We start from the raw sequence: 12,672 nt of genomic DNA, 5'->3' as shown, positions 1-12,672 counted from the left end.
CAGGGGGCGATGGGGGGGGGGACAGCGCAGGAAGGGGAAGAGGGGCTGGGGCTGCGGAAGAAAGGGAAGGGGCCCAGAGGGGCCAGCCCTTACTGTGGGTCTTTACCTGGTGGACACTCCCCTCCTCTCCCTGCTCCTGGGCCCCTGGCCCCCTGACCCCTGCTCACCAGAGAAGAGAAAAGTCGTGTGTTCTTTCCCAGAGAAGTGTGAGTGACAGCCTCCCCCAAACACCAAGGGAAGAGGGTTTTTTTTTTTGAAAACGGGGCTTTCCCCCAGCACAGCCTTGACCGGCCACCTTGGGTAGCCCCTCCTCATTTAAACTTGAGGAGACTTACGGTCCCAGAGAGCAAGGCCCTTGCCCAAATTCCCCACCAAGTGAGGGATGAATGGGGGGTGCTGAGGGCTGCTGGGGGTGACCCGGGCTCTCCCCGGGCCTCTCCCGGTTCCCTGCCTGCGGGCAGGTGGGCGGGAGCCTGGCTGCAGTGCCAGCGATGGACACCAGGGGGCAGCAGGCGTCCAGCTTTAGGCCTCAGGGCCTGAGGCTGGATGCCCTCGGGGCTCAGGGGCGGTCACCTCGGAGGGAGGCTTCAGCAGCCCCTCAAACCCTGCCAGGGCCATCGAGGGAGGGAGGGGACAGGCGCCTCTTCCGCTGAGCCCATACTCTGTGTGGCCTGCAGGGCATCGGGAGGACCGGCCAGGACTCGGCTTCTACCTCCTGGCCTCCGTCCCCACCAACCACGGTGCACCTTTGAAACCCTGCTGGGGGAAGGGCAATGGGAACCCAAGGTGAATGACGAAGTGGGGAAGGCTCTCCTTCCCTGGCCATGGTGGCCAACTTGCTCTGGGGCCTGCTCGGGGCTGTGGCGGGAGCAAGAAGCTCCCATACTGCCCGGTCCAGCACAGGCCCAGGGAGACCCCGCCCCGGGGCCTGGTGGGGATGTGGGCTCCCAGCTCCTGTTCCTCATAACTGCAGGGCCAGGGCTCTGAACCCACGAGGGGTGGGGGTGCAGATGGAGGCCTTCCCGTCTCCTCTCTGGCTCTCCAGCTTCTCGGAAGGCCGTGTGGGTGTGTTGGAAGCAGGGTGGGAGCTGGGATCCCCTGTGTCCCCTGTGGACAGGAGAGGCTGACTCACAGGGGTCCCCCTAGCTCAAGGAGACCGGGCAGGAAGTCAGGGGCACGGTGGAATGAGACCCAGGAAGGGGCATCCACTCACCCACATTCATTTCCCCAGCTCTTTCCTTGGCAGGGTGAGCCTCGGAGCTGCGGGGACCTGCCCAGTCTGTGTTCTGTGGTGCAGAGGAGGGAAGCCCGGTGGGGCTCCGAGCTGGCCAAAGTGTCCTAAGAGCCTCCTGCATAGCTGCCCCCTCCCTGGAGAGCCTGGGAGGGTCTGTCTGCAGCTTAGGATAACCAGTGGTCACGGGCCTCCTGGGATGGTCAGTGCTGAAACCAGAACAGTCCTGGACAAGCTGGGAGGAGGTGGTCCTCCTGCTGGAGACTCAGAGGGGAAGGGGCCCCCCGCCTGTTGTGGGGGACTGGGCAGCGGAGTTCGCACGTCCGGGGCTGTTCCCTGCTCCCTCTGCGCCTCCCCCAGGGCCTGCCCGGCCCCTCCTGCTAATTCCCGGGGAGTGAGGACCCCCGGCCCGCCCGGACCAGAGCACAAGGCAGCCCCTGTAATCCGAGCTTTGGATTCCCGTCGTGAGGCCTGTGGACGCGTCACCGGAGGGAGGCCGGCACCTGCGGAGGACGTGCCTGGCAGCCGCCCCGAGAACAGCCCGTCCTGGGGGGGCTGGGGGCGGGGCGAGAGGAGCGCGGGAAGTCAGTGCGGGGAGGAAGGTTCTCGCTGCTGCTGCCGCTGCTGCCGCTGCTGCCGCTGCTGCTGCTGCTGCTGCTGCTGCTGCTGCTGCGCCGGCGCTGGGCCCTGGGCCAAGTGTGCTAGGAAACCCCCCCTCCCCGCCAGCCCCAGCTCCAAGCTGGGCTGGCTGCTTGTCGCTGGAGGCTGGCTAGTTAATCTCTAACTCTCCACACTCCTCGGGGCCTCCAGGCCTCATCTTACGGAGGAGAAGGTGACGCTCCGAGGGGCAGCAGCCTCCCCGAGGGGTCTGGCTGGACCTGTCCAGGGCCACTGCTGGGTGCTGCGGCTTGGGGCCCCCCGGGGCTGGCCCTGCCCACGGCCAGGGGGTGGGGTATGCGGTGGACAGGCCAAGAGCTACATAGGACAGGGCAGCCTGGGCTGGGCAGCAGCTCCCCGATGGGAGGCACCTGAGGGGTCTGCCTCCCAGGCCAGGGCCACAGCCCCCACGGATGCCCAGCTCCGGCTCCCTCCCCTCCTTGGGGGACTCTTGCTTTCTTTCCTCTCCAGCTTTCATGCTCAGAGAGGGGCTCAGGGCCAGGGAAAGGCACCGGATCTGCTGCCACTCAGCGCTGAGTGGTTGCTCGACCTCTCTGAGCCTCTGGTTCCTCCCTTGCTAAACAGGCATCAGAACACCTTCCTGTACGGGTTCTTGGAAGGATTAAGTGAGGCAAGGAGCTGAGCCCGGGTGCAGGGGGGGCTCAGGGTAGCTGGTGCTGTGAGCATGGGTAACCTCCCTCTGCACTCCTGGGGGTGGAGGGACGCACCTGGTAAACAGTCCCAGAGGGCTGCAGGCAGACACCCCTCGGAGGGTCCCGGGGAGCACGCGGGGGGCGGGCCCCAGTACGAAGACTGTCCTACTGGGCTTCCAGAAGCAGCTCCATGTGGCTCCCCAGGAGGAGGGAGCTCTGGGGATACCCGGTGGGGAAGTCAGCCACCAGGCAGCGGCACGTGGCCGAGGACGTTTTCCGGCCCACCCAGCTCTGCCACTCGCTGGGGCAAGAGTGTCCCCCCCCCACCTCCCTGTGCCTCAGTTTCCTGGAGTGCAGAAGGGGCCCACTCCCTCAGCACTGGGGGTGGGGCAGTCTGTGAGGAGCAGTGGCCCCGCCAGGGCTTGGGTTAGGGGGTTAGCTGCCTTAACCACTGGAGCTGCACCAACTTCTTCAATCTGCCCAGGCCTGTCTCCTCATCCAGAAAACGACACCCCGAGCAGGCCCGTGCCACACGGGGGAGTTGGGTGGCTGCGGTAACAGATGACTCCTGAGGGCTGGTGGCTTCAAATGCAAAAAACGTTTCTTTCTCACTCCCCTCCGTCAGGAGGGTGTGCAGAGAGAGCTGGTGGGGCTGCTGGCTCAGCTCCCTGTGGTCATTCACAGCTTCTGCTGTCCCCAGGAGTCCCTCCCTGGACCCCTGCCCACCCCTCCATCTAGCTGGCAGGGCAGGGATGAGAGGGAGAAGGATAGCTTGGCTGGTTTGTTGGGTCCCAGCCTGGAAGGGGTGCAGCGTGCTTTTGCTTGTGTCCGTGGCCCCCCCAGCAGCAGAGGGGCTGGGAATGTGGTCTTGTTCTGTTCGTTCAGAGGAAGAGGAAATGGTTTGGGGAACACAGTGCCTTTACTGGGTTGCTCCTCTGCTGGACGGGGGTAGGAAGGGCAGAGATGCACACTGGAGAAGCCAGCAGAGGGCCCAGTGTTTCTGACCCCCTCACCCTGCATGCGGGCTCCCCCACTCCCACGCAGGCAGGATGTCGGGTGCCGGGGCATCCCGGGAGCCTGTCCTGGCTGGTCCCCAGGGGCCAGCACCCCATCTCAGGTTCTACCGTTTGCAGCAACACAGAGTACAAACATCATGCCTTTTGTTTCCTTTTTTCCTTCGGATATATTTTTAATTACACAAGTAGAGCTTGGTTACTGTACTCAGACAGATGTTCACTTGCTTCGGGGGCCCCCTGGGGTGGAGCCCTGGGCCTTCTCTCAGACTCCCGGCCCCCAGCTCCTCGGCTGTCCTCCTCCAGACCCATTCCCGGCTCGGGACCAGTCACTCAGTAAGCCGGTGGGTATCCGTAACCAGATTCAGGGGCGCAAACTCAGAGTAGGTCACCTCCCGGCCCTAATGAGGCCAAGAGGGGAGGCGTGCCCATGGCCTTTGGAGAAATCAGAGCAGAAAGCCTAGAGGGAAAGCAAAGAGAGAGCCAGGCATCAAGAGGATGGCGAGTCAGTGCTCCCTCCCCACTGTGCTCCCTCCTTTCTCTGCACAACAGGTGAGGCCCAGCAAGGGGATTCAGGAGAGCCATCCTGGGTCCCAGCTCATGGCAGCCACTATTGCTGCACTGTGTGACACGAGGTGTGTGGGTCTGCCACTCCCAGGCCTTGGAGGCAGAACTCAATGCCACACGCTGTTAGTTTTGTCACTGTGGGGGTGGGAAGGGGTGCTGGGACCCTCCTGTCTAAACTCGGCCAGCACCCACGGAGGTGTCAGGGCAGGCACCAAAGGCAGTGGCAATGGCCCTCTAAGCCCACCTCCGCCCTGGACAGTGCTTGGGGAGGGCAGGGTCAGCTCCTGCTCATTCCCCTTAGGGAGCTGAGGGCAGACAGGTGTTCATAGCACCAGTCCCTGCTCGGGAAGAGAGCTCGGGCTCCCCTGAGTGTCTGGAGCAGGGGCTGGGAGTGGGGTGGCTTCCTTCCTCTAGGAAGAGAGCCAGCCTGGAGGCTGAATCTGGGCTGCGGGTGGGCTGCTTCCCCAGCCTGCCCTCCTGGGCAGCTGGAGCCAGAGTATCCAGACCTCTCGGGAAATCCTGGGGGCCACTTGGTTCCACATTTTGTGGTCACCACTGGGCTAGGGCACTGGGGAGGCTGGCATAGCCAGGCCCTGCCTCCTTCCAGCCCCAGGCCGGGTGACAGCAGCTGGTGTAAGGAGTCCACAGAGCTTGGGGGACCTTCATCAGCTCCTCTTTAAGCTCCTGAAGATACAAAATTGTAGCATCTACCCCTGTGGCAACTTTGGAATCCAGTGCACAGAACAGAATAAAAACCGTGAGCCATTGCCTGTGGTCCTGTCATCAAGAGCCCAGCACCCTGCCCTGTCCCCCTGCCCCGCCATGCCAGTGCCCACTCCTGTTTGTCTCATCCCCTCACTTCAACCTTCGGCACACCCACACCCAGGATACCTCATCCAGGACACATTGGCACACTTTCACAGCGTCCCATCCCTAAGAAGTCCTGGAACCCACCTGACCCCGTGGGGGAGGCAGTCTGGTTGGGGTGGGGTCAGCCTTATTTCTCTTACTCGGCTCATGGGCTCATCAGGGACAGAGGCTAACAGCTCAGGACTCTGCTGGACTGTCCAGCAGGTGCCTGACCCTCCCCACCCCCCAGGCCTCCAGGGCTGCTCTTAGCTTGTGTGTGTGTGGGGGGGTGGGGGGGTGAGGAGTTGGAGGCATTTCCTAGGCTCCCTGCCCCACAATAGGCTGGGCCAAAGGGAAAGCTGCAGAGAGTTACCATCTCCCATGACCTGGCCCAGTGGGGATGAGAGCCACCGAGGAGGACCTGGGGCTGTAGCAAGGCCCCGCGTGTGGGGGGAAGGGGTCTGGGTCCTGGCCAGTCCTTCCCCTCCCCCTCCCCCTGGCAGCCGCAGTAGGGCCCCGTGGCTTGCGTGCCCCATCATTCTCTCCCAACAATATTGATTAGTCACAGTGAGGGGGTGCTGGCCTTCCAGGATGGTGAGACAGGTACAGCTCCTACAGCAGCTAGAGCAGGGCTGCCCACCGCTCACCCCTACCTCCCACCTGGGGGGCCCCAGAGGACCAGGATACCCAGTCAAGGCCCTAGGCTAGGCAGAGCCAGGCCCACCGTGGCTGGAGAAGCCTCCAGTGCCCTGTCCAGTACCCCATCCAGAACAACAGCCTCCGGCTGGTGTGAATAGTCCGACCTCTGGCATTGTGTGGCCCAAGCCTGGAGTGGCCAAGCGGAGGCGGGAGAGGTGTCTCGCACCCGGTCCCTGAGGTGGTGGACATAGCCCGGGGTGGGTGCCCATCCCCCGGCAGGGGTGGGTGCCCATCCCCCGGCAGGGCTGGCCAGGCCCCAAGACCTCAGGACTCCAGGGACTGAGGGCCCGCACTCCAAGGTGTCTGAGACTTCGCCCTTTGGGGTAAAGAGCGGTTCGAGGGCCTTAGGGCCAGCAGGTGTGTTGGGGCTCCAGGTGCGCGGAACCCTGCCGGCGACTGCAGCCCCGGGCGCCGCAGGCAGGCCGCGCGGGGGCAGCCGAAGACCCCATCTCGCTCCCGCTGGGGACGAGACGCCCGCGGCGGGTTCAAGGCCCGTCAGCTGGCGCTGGAGGCCCAATGGTGAGCGCGGGCGGCGGGGCGGGCGCCCCCGGGGGGCGAGTCGGAGCTGGCCGGGACGCCGGGCCCCGCCGCGCCGAGGAGGGCGCGCCGGCCGAGGGGGCGCCCGCCCCGCCGCCCGCCGCCGCCACCGCCGCCGCCGCCGCGCAGCCCCCGCCAGCAGACAAAGGAGCCGGAGGGGGGCGGGCAGGGGGGGGATGGGGCGAGGGGGCGGGGCGCCGCGGTGTCACGTTACCGCCCGCAGCGCCCTTTAACTCGGGCCCCGCCCCGCTCACTGCCCCGCGCCCCGCCAATCGGCCCGCGCGCCCCGCCCCGCCCCCGGGTGGGTGTGTGCGCGCTGCCAATGGGCGGCGCGCGGGGGCCGGGCCGCCAGCGGGGCGGGGGCACAGCGGCCCCGGCCAATCGCCGCGGTGTTGTCGAAACTGAAAATACTACATATGCTAATTCGGCGGGGCCCTCGCGCGGGGGGGCGGGGTGGGACCCTCGCGTATAAAGGGGCGCGCGAGGGCTGGGCGTTCCACAGGCCAAGTGCTCTGCGCTCGGTAGGTGCCAGCCAGGCCCCAACGAGCCGAGCGGGCGAGGACAGGCACCGAGGGGGCGCGGCCGCCGGCCGGACGACACCGCGAGCGAGATCAGGAGCAGCCCAGGCCCGACAGCCAGGTAGCCGCCGCGCCGCCCTCCCGCCGCGTCCCTTTGCCAATGCAGACTCCGGCTGCGCGGGGTCTCCCTTGCGCCCGGCCTCCGCCCTCCTCTCCTCTCCTCCTCCTCCTCCTCCTCCTCTTCCTCTCCTCTCCTCTCCCGCGGCCCGGGCGCGCGCCGCCCCGGGCCAGGTTCGACGTGTGTCTCCGCAGCGCAGTGGCAATGGAGCGCCTTGTCGCCCGCCGCACCTTTCCCCTGTTCGCGCGCACCAGCGCCTGCCGCAGCCTCTTCGGGCCGGTGGACCACGAGGAGCTGAGCCGCGAGCTGCAGATCCGCCTGGCCGAGCTGAGCGCCGAGGACCAGCGCCGCTGGGATTACAACTTCCAGCAGGACGTGCCGCTGCGGGGCCCCGGGCGCCTGCAGTGGACCGAGGTGGACAGCGACTCCGTGCCCGCCTTCTACCGCGAGACGGTGCAGGTGGGGCGCTGCCGCCTGCTCCTGGCGCCCCGGCCCCGCCCGGAGGGCGCAGGCGATAGCCCGCCCCCCGCGCCGCCCGCCGAGGAGCCCCTCGACGGCCTCGGGGAGGCGCCGGCGCCGCCGTCGGGCGGCCCGGCGGTGGCCCCCGCCCCGGCCCCTGCCGCGGCGCCGCCGGAGAGCGATGAGCAGGAGGCGGTGCCGCCGCCGCCGCCGCGCAGCCAGGAGCCCCTGGCCGAGCCGCTGCACTCAGGGATCCCGGGGCGCCCCGCGCCGGGCACCGCCGCCGCCGCCGGGGGCGCCGCCCCCGCCGCCAACGCCGCCGCCGCCGCTCCTGCCGCCGCCGCCGCTGTCGCCACCACCGCTGCCGCGGGAGGCGCCGCGATCAAGAAGCTGCCCGGGCCTCTCATCTCCGGTGAGTCCCGCGCGGCCCCGCCCCGGCCCGGCCCGGCCCTGCTTTGTCCGGCCGGCCGGGCTCCCCGGCCTCGGGGGCCTCCCTCGGTCCCCGCCTCCTCCCGTGGCATTAAAGGGCCAGCGGCGCGCAGGGCGCGGCCGCGCCCGCACCCCGTCCCGCCCTGCGGCTGCGCTGCGCTGCGGCGCGGCGGGCGCGGGCGGGCCCGGGGAGCGCGGGCTCGGGGCCCCCCGGGCGCGCGACCCGCGCTCGGGCCGCGGGAACCCCGCCCGGGGCGCGGCGGGCGCGGCGGGCGCGGCGGGCGCGGCGCCGAGGGGGTTAAGCGCGGCGGCAGCCCCGGGGGGCTTGGCCGCGGGACAAGGAGAAATGCTTACACAGCACATTGCGCGGGCGACGTAAACAAAGCTGACCCGCCGCGGACCTCGGCGCGGGCGGGGACGGCGCCCCCACCCCGGCCCCGCTCGGGTTCCCCGGCCGACCCCGCCCTGAGCGGCTGCGCGCGCTGTCGCCCGCAGATTTCTTCGCCAAGCGCAAGAGACCCGCGCCCGAGGCCAAGGCGTCGAACGAGGTGCCCGCGGGATGCGCCGCGCCTGGCGCCGCCCCGGCCGTGGGCTCGGCGGAGCAGACCCCGCGCAAGCGGCTGCGATGAGGTGGGTAGGGCCGCGCGCCGCGGCCGGGCGGGGAGGGCTGGCCCCGCGGGGCCCGGGGTCTGCTGTGCTCACTGCGCCTCTCTCCCGCAGCCTCGCGCGCAAAGAGCCCTGAGGGAGCCCGCTGGGCAGCGGACAGGACAGGAGCGCGGGGCCTCGGCTGGGACCGTCCATGTAGCAGCAACCGGCGGCAGCTGCCACCGAGCAGCGTTCGGTTTCGTGTTTAAAATTTAAAAAAAAAAAAAACTGTGCAATGTATTAATAACGTCTTTTATATCTAAATGTATTCTGCACGAGGAGTACACTGGTCCCAAGGTGTAAAGCTTTAAGAGTCATTTATATAAAATGTTTAATCTCTGCTGAAACTCAGTGCAAAAAAAAAAAAAAATGAAAAAAGAAAAAAAAAAAAGGAAAAAAGAAAAAAAAAACATGTATATTTGTACAAAAAGTTTTTAAAGTTATACTAACTTATATTTTCTATTTATGTCGAGGCGTGGGCCGCTCTGCCACGCGATAGCTCGGTTATTGGTTATGCCAAAGGCACGTCACCGCATCTGGTTATCGACAAATGTAAATTTATTTTTATAGCGGACTCTGGGGGGAGGGGGTCGCTCACAAGCTGTAGCTGCCGTACAAGCCCATCTAGCTAGTTCTCTTCGCGCTTTCGCTGTCTCTTTTTATTATTATGATTATTTTAAACTTGAAGACAAATCTGTTAAAAATGGTTCCTGAGCCGTCTGCACCACTGCCCCGGCCCCTCGTCCGCCGGGTTCTAAATAAAGAGGCCGAAAAACGCTGCAAGTCAGCTCCGTGTGTGCTTGAACTGCCTCCAGCTCCCTTCTCTGGCTCCCCCAGAAGTTAGGGAGATAGGACAGCGGACACAGGGGGTAGCCCAAACACTTGCTAGGCCATCGGCCCCAAAGCCACAGGGACTTTCTCCCGATAGGGCAGGCCTCCCACCACCTGCTGCAGGCCCCTAACTTAGGGATGAGCGGCCCCGCCCTCGCTCTGCCAGCCCTCCCCCGCCCCCTCCGCCCCCTCTCGTGCGGGGGGGGCTGTGCGTCGAGACTTGGGGGTCGGCTCACGGCTTCCCCGGCTGCAGGGAAGCTACCCACTCTCCAGCCGCCCTGGGCTGAGCCCGCATGGGGCTCAGGTGGGCACTTGCGGGGTGGGGGTGAGGTCTGATGGGCCAACGCCCATCCCCCTTGCTGACTACTGCGGCGCCGGCGCCTGGGGACCAGAGCTTTCAATTCTTCGGGCCCCAAGGGCTCCAGGGTCCCCAGCTTCGTGGGCTTGGGTCCACCAGGGTGGGACCAGAAGACCCCTCCCCCCCTCAGGGGTTCCTGGCCTGTTCGCGCCCACGGTGGGGGGGGAGGGGCAGCCCAAAGGCCTGCGAGGGGGGAAGGGGGGAAGGGAGGCGCCAGGGGCCAGGTGGGGAGGGGTGGGCTCCTGCCGCATCCGCCGCCGCTGCCCCCGTGGAGGAACTCGAGGTCGCATCCACCCGCGTGCACCCACCAGCCTTTGGCTTTCAAAGTACTCCCTTTCAGTCGAAAAGAGGAGGCTTATTTTATTTTATTTTTTTATAGCTGACCTATAAACCTCTGAAAATTATGGCTTACAATGGAAAGGATGACGTGAAGTAGCACAAACTGACGGGCTAGCCGGATTCGTGCGGCTGCCTTGGGCCAGGAGAAGCGGGGGAACTGGTGGTGCATTTAAGTTAACCGTTTAGGGGCTGTAGACACCCCTGCTCACATCTCCCACGGCTCAGGGCCCCGGGCTGGGCTCAGCCCTGGATTCTGAAGACGCATCCACACTTGGAACGCACTCAGCTTCCAAGTGCCTAGAAGGGCCTGGAGGAGGGAGATGGGGTCTCACAGGTCACTGAAAAATGCCCCCGCAGTCAGAGAGGGGGGCCCTGCCCCCTCCAGCGTGAGTACAACCTGGGCATTAGGGCTGCATAGACCTGACAGCAGGCTTCAAGCCTCTCCTGTGGAGAGGGCGCCTTCCCCACCCCACACCCGTGTGACCACAGCCTGGTGGGAAGGGAGGATCATGCAGCTGAGGTGTGAGTGGGGGTCCGCCACGCCCAGCACCTGGCAAAGTCTCCCTGAATTACAAGCCATTACCCATGATGGAATCTGGCAGGGGAGGGACACCTCATGGGCCCCCAGCACCACGGCCCCTGAGGCCTCTGCCCTGCTCTGCACACAGCTCTGGCATGTGACCCAGGGGTGCAGCCTACATGTCCCTTCCAGGTGTCACCCAAGGGTGGTTTTCCCCAAAGCGGGGCAAGGGCTGCCTGCAGATGGGACGGTGGCATCATTTCTAGAGATGGTCCGTCCTGGTAGCAGATACCCAGAGATTGCCCTCCACAGGGAAGAGCGCTGAATGTGGAGTTGCTGGTGGGACCCTGGGTGCATGTGGCCCAAGGCAAGTCCTTCTTTCCCTGGGCCTCAGTTTCTTACCTTTGGTGCCCTATGATTCTCATATGAGGATGCTATGGACACAGTAACATCTGATGGCCCCAAACTCTCTTATCTGGGCTCCTGATAAGAAAGCATGAGCATACGCCCCACTGTCAGAACGAGCCCTCTCCTCTCTGGACCCCCAGGCCGTGCCTAAGCCTGGAGCACCAGGGAGCAGGCTGGTAGCCGGCATGCCCCTGGGCATCCATGCTGCTGCTGATAACCACAATGCTAGCACTACAGCCACAGCCAGCACAACCAGTATTGGGGCCCTAATGGCAAGTGCTGAGCACAGTTCAGCCCTGTCATGGTCCCTATTTGTCTGAGGATGAAACTGAGGCATGGAACAAGCTGCTGGAGGGTGGTCACTGACTTGGTGGGGCTGAGGGACTGGGGACCGGCTGCATTGCACTAGCCTGTGCCTGGGAAGGCAGGTGGGGAGGGGAGCCAGGCACCCAGGGCTGCAGGAGGGAGGTGTGAGCTCACACACACATGAAGCGTGGAGCGCTGTGCCTGGCGCACACGGTAAGCATGCAGTACCCATCAGGGGCTCAGATGATGTAGGCTCCCCCAAACACTAACTGAACAAATGCTAGGCTCTTGCCACACGGCAGCTTCTTGCAGACCAGGCTAGGAAGACAGGATGTAGAGCCTTTAATCTGGAAGCCAGACAGGTAGAGGCTGGGAACGGGCCAACCCGGGCAGCGGTGGGCTGGGGGGAGGGGGGAGGGCGTGCAGGAGGAGACGGCCCCCGCGTGCACAGGTGGAACAGAGTCTGGAGGCCAAGGGGGCACAAAGGTCGTGAGGGAGGCAAGGTGAGTGTATCTGAGGTGGGAGTGCGGGAGGTAGGAGAGTGGGGCGAGGGGGTTGCTTGGGGGTCTCTTTTGGCACCGGGGCCCTTGGCTGGCCTGGCCTGCCACTGGGCGTTGGGCTCGCCCATGCTTGAGACATTATTTCATCTAAGAGTGTCTTTTGGAGCGTTCCTGCCGGGCTTCCCCACTCCCTCTCCTTTTCCTTTGGTTTTCTGGACCTTCCTGGGGCTACGGGCTGGGGTCAAAGGTTGGATTTTATCTGTAGGCAGTGGGGGCCCCTCAGGTGACAGCAGTTGTGGCAATTTTTAAAAGTGTGCTGAGGCTGCTGGGTGGGGGAGGCAGGTATTGGTGAGGGGCTCCCAAGGCCACCCAGGCCCAGGTACTAGTTTGGCAAATATTCCAAGTGCCTTCAGCGGGCTATATGCTTCTCGGGGCACCAGAGCCACGGCAGAGAATGAAAGAGAGGGGCACAGTCGGTCTCCGCTAGTAGGAGCTGCCTCTATGGTGGGAGGTGATGTGGCGAAACGTGTTAAGTGAGCCACAGCAGAGATTGTAGCATCACCCGAGCCGCTGTGCCAGGGCAGAGGGCAGGGGGCGACTGCTTAAAGCAGGCTGTGCCCCACGGGCTCCCTCCAGCCCCCCAGCAGGTGACGTCTGAGCCTGACAGGTGATGGGCACGAGCTATGAGGATTAACTGGGGGAGGAGTTCTAGGGAGAGGGAACAGCCGTTGCAAAGGCCCAGCGGCCTGGTGTCTTCATAGAGTAATGGGCCAGAGGGGCTGGGGTGGGAGATGAGGTCGAGAGAGCTGAGCTGGTCTGGCAGGGAGGGTGAGCAGGGCTGCAGGCGGTTTGGGAAAACAGGTGGGGGGAGGCCTCTGTGGTTTGGGGTTCCGGTAGTGTGAATGTGGGTCATTCTCAGAGCCGAGGAAGCCTTTACAGTGAAGGGGACAGCAGAGACAGAACCTCTTCTTTTTGACATAAGTTGTCATTCAGACCATTCCCTGCCCTGATTCCCATTGTCACCCGGCCTGTGGA

General features: G+C 64.9%; 1 protein-coding gene across 2 annotated transcripts; it reads left to right on the top strand.

The window, feature by feature from the left end:
- Positions 1-6,657: 6,657 nt before the first annotated feature.
- CDKN1C (cyclin dependent kinase inhibitor 1C) lies at positions 6,658-9,162 on the top strand. 2 transcript variants are annotated; one of them, XM_038563594.1, is made up of 4 exons: positions 6,658-6,845; positions 7,042-7,713; positions 8,226-8,360; positions 8,451-9,162. In XM_038563594.1, the coding sequence occupies exons 2-3, from the start codon at positions 7,047-7,049 to the stop codon at positions 8,357-8,359; spliced, it is 801 nt and encodes a 266-aa protein (XP_038419522.1). In that variant the 5' UTR covers positions 6,658-6,845; positions 7,042-7,046; the 3' UTR covers position 8,360; positions 8,451-9,162. The 2 variants fall into 2 exon arrangements, with proteins under 2 accessions (XP_038419522.1, XP_038419521.1); XM_038563593.1 differs by having other exon boundaries at positions 6,664-6,845; positions 7,037-7,713.
- The last annotated feature ends 3,510 nt before the right edge of the window (positions 9,163-12,672 follow it).

This window comes from Canis lupus, chromosome 18 (genome assembly GCF_011100685.1).
Source record: "Canis lupus familiaris isolate Mischka breed German Shepherd chromosome 18, alternate assembly UU_Cfam_GSD_1.0, whole genome shotgun sequence".
NCBI lineage: Eukaryota > Metazoa > Chordata > Mammalia > Carnivora > Canidae > Canis > Canis lupus.
The sequence above is the reverse complement of the archived record's forward strand: the minus strand, read 5'-3'. Positions and strand labels throughout refer to the sequence as shown.

Excerpts from the sequence above, each read along its gene's own strand:
- CDKN1C (XM_038563594.1), top strand. The coding sequence starts at position 7,047 with ATGGAGCGCCTTGTCGCCCGCCGCACCTTTCCCCTGTTCGCGCGCACC. Across the intron at positions 7,714-8,225 it reads GCCCGGGCCTCTCATCTCCG|ATTTCTTCGCCAAGCGCAAG; the intron begins GTGAGTCCCGCG and ends TGTCGCCCGCAG.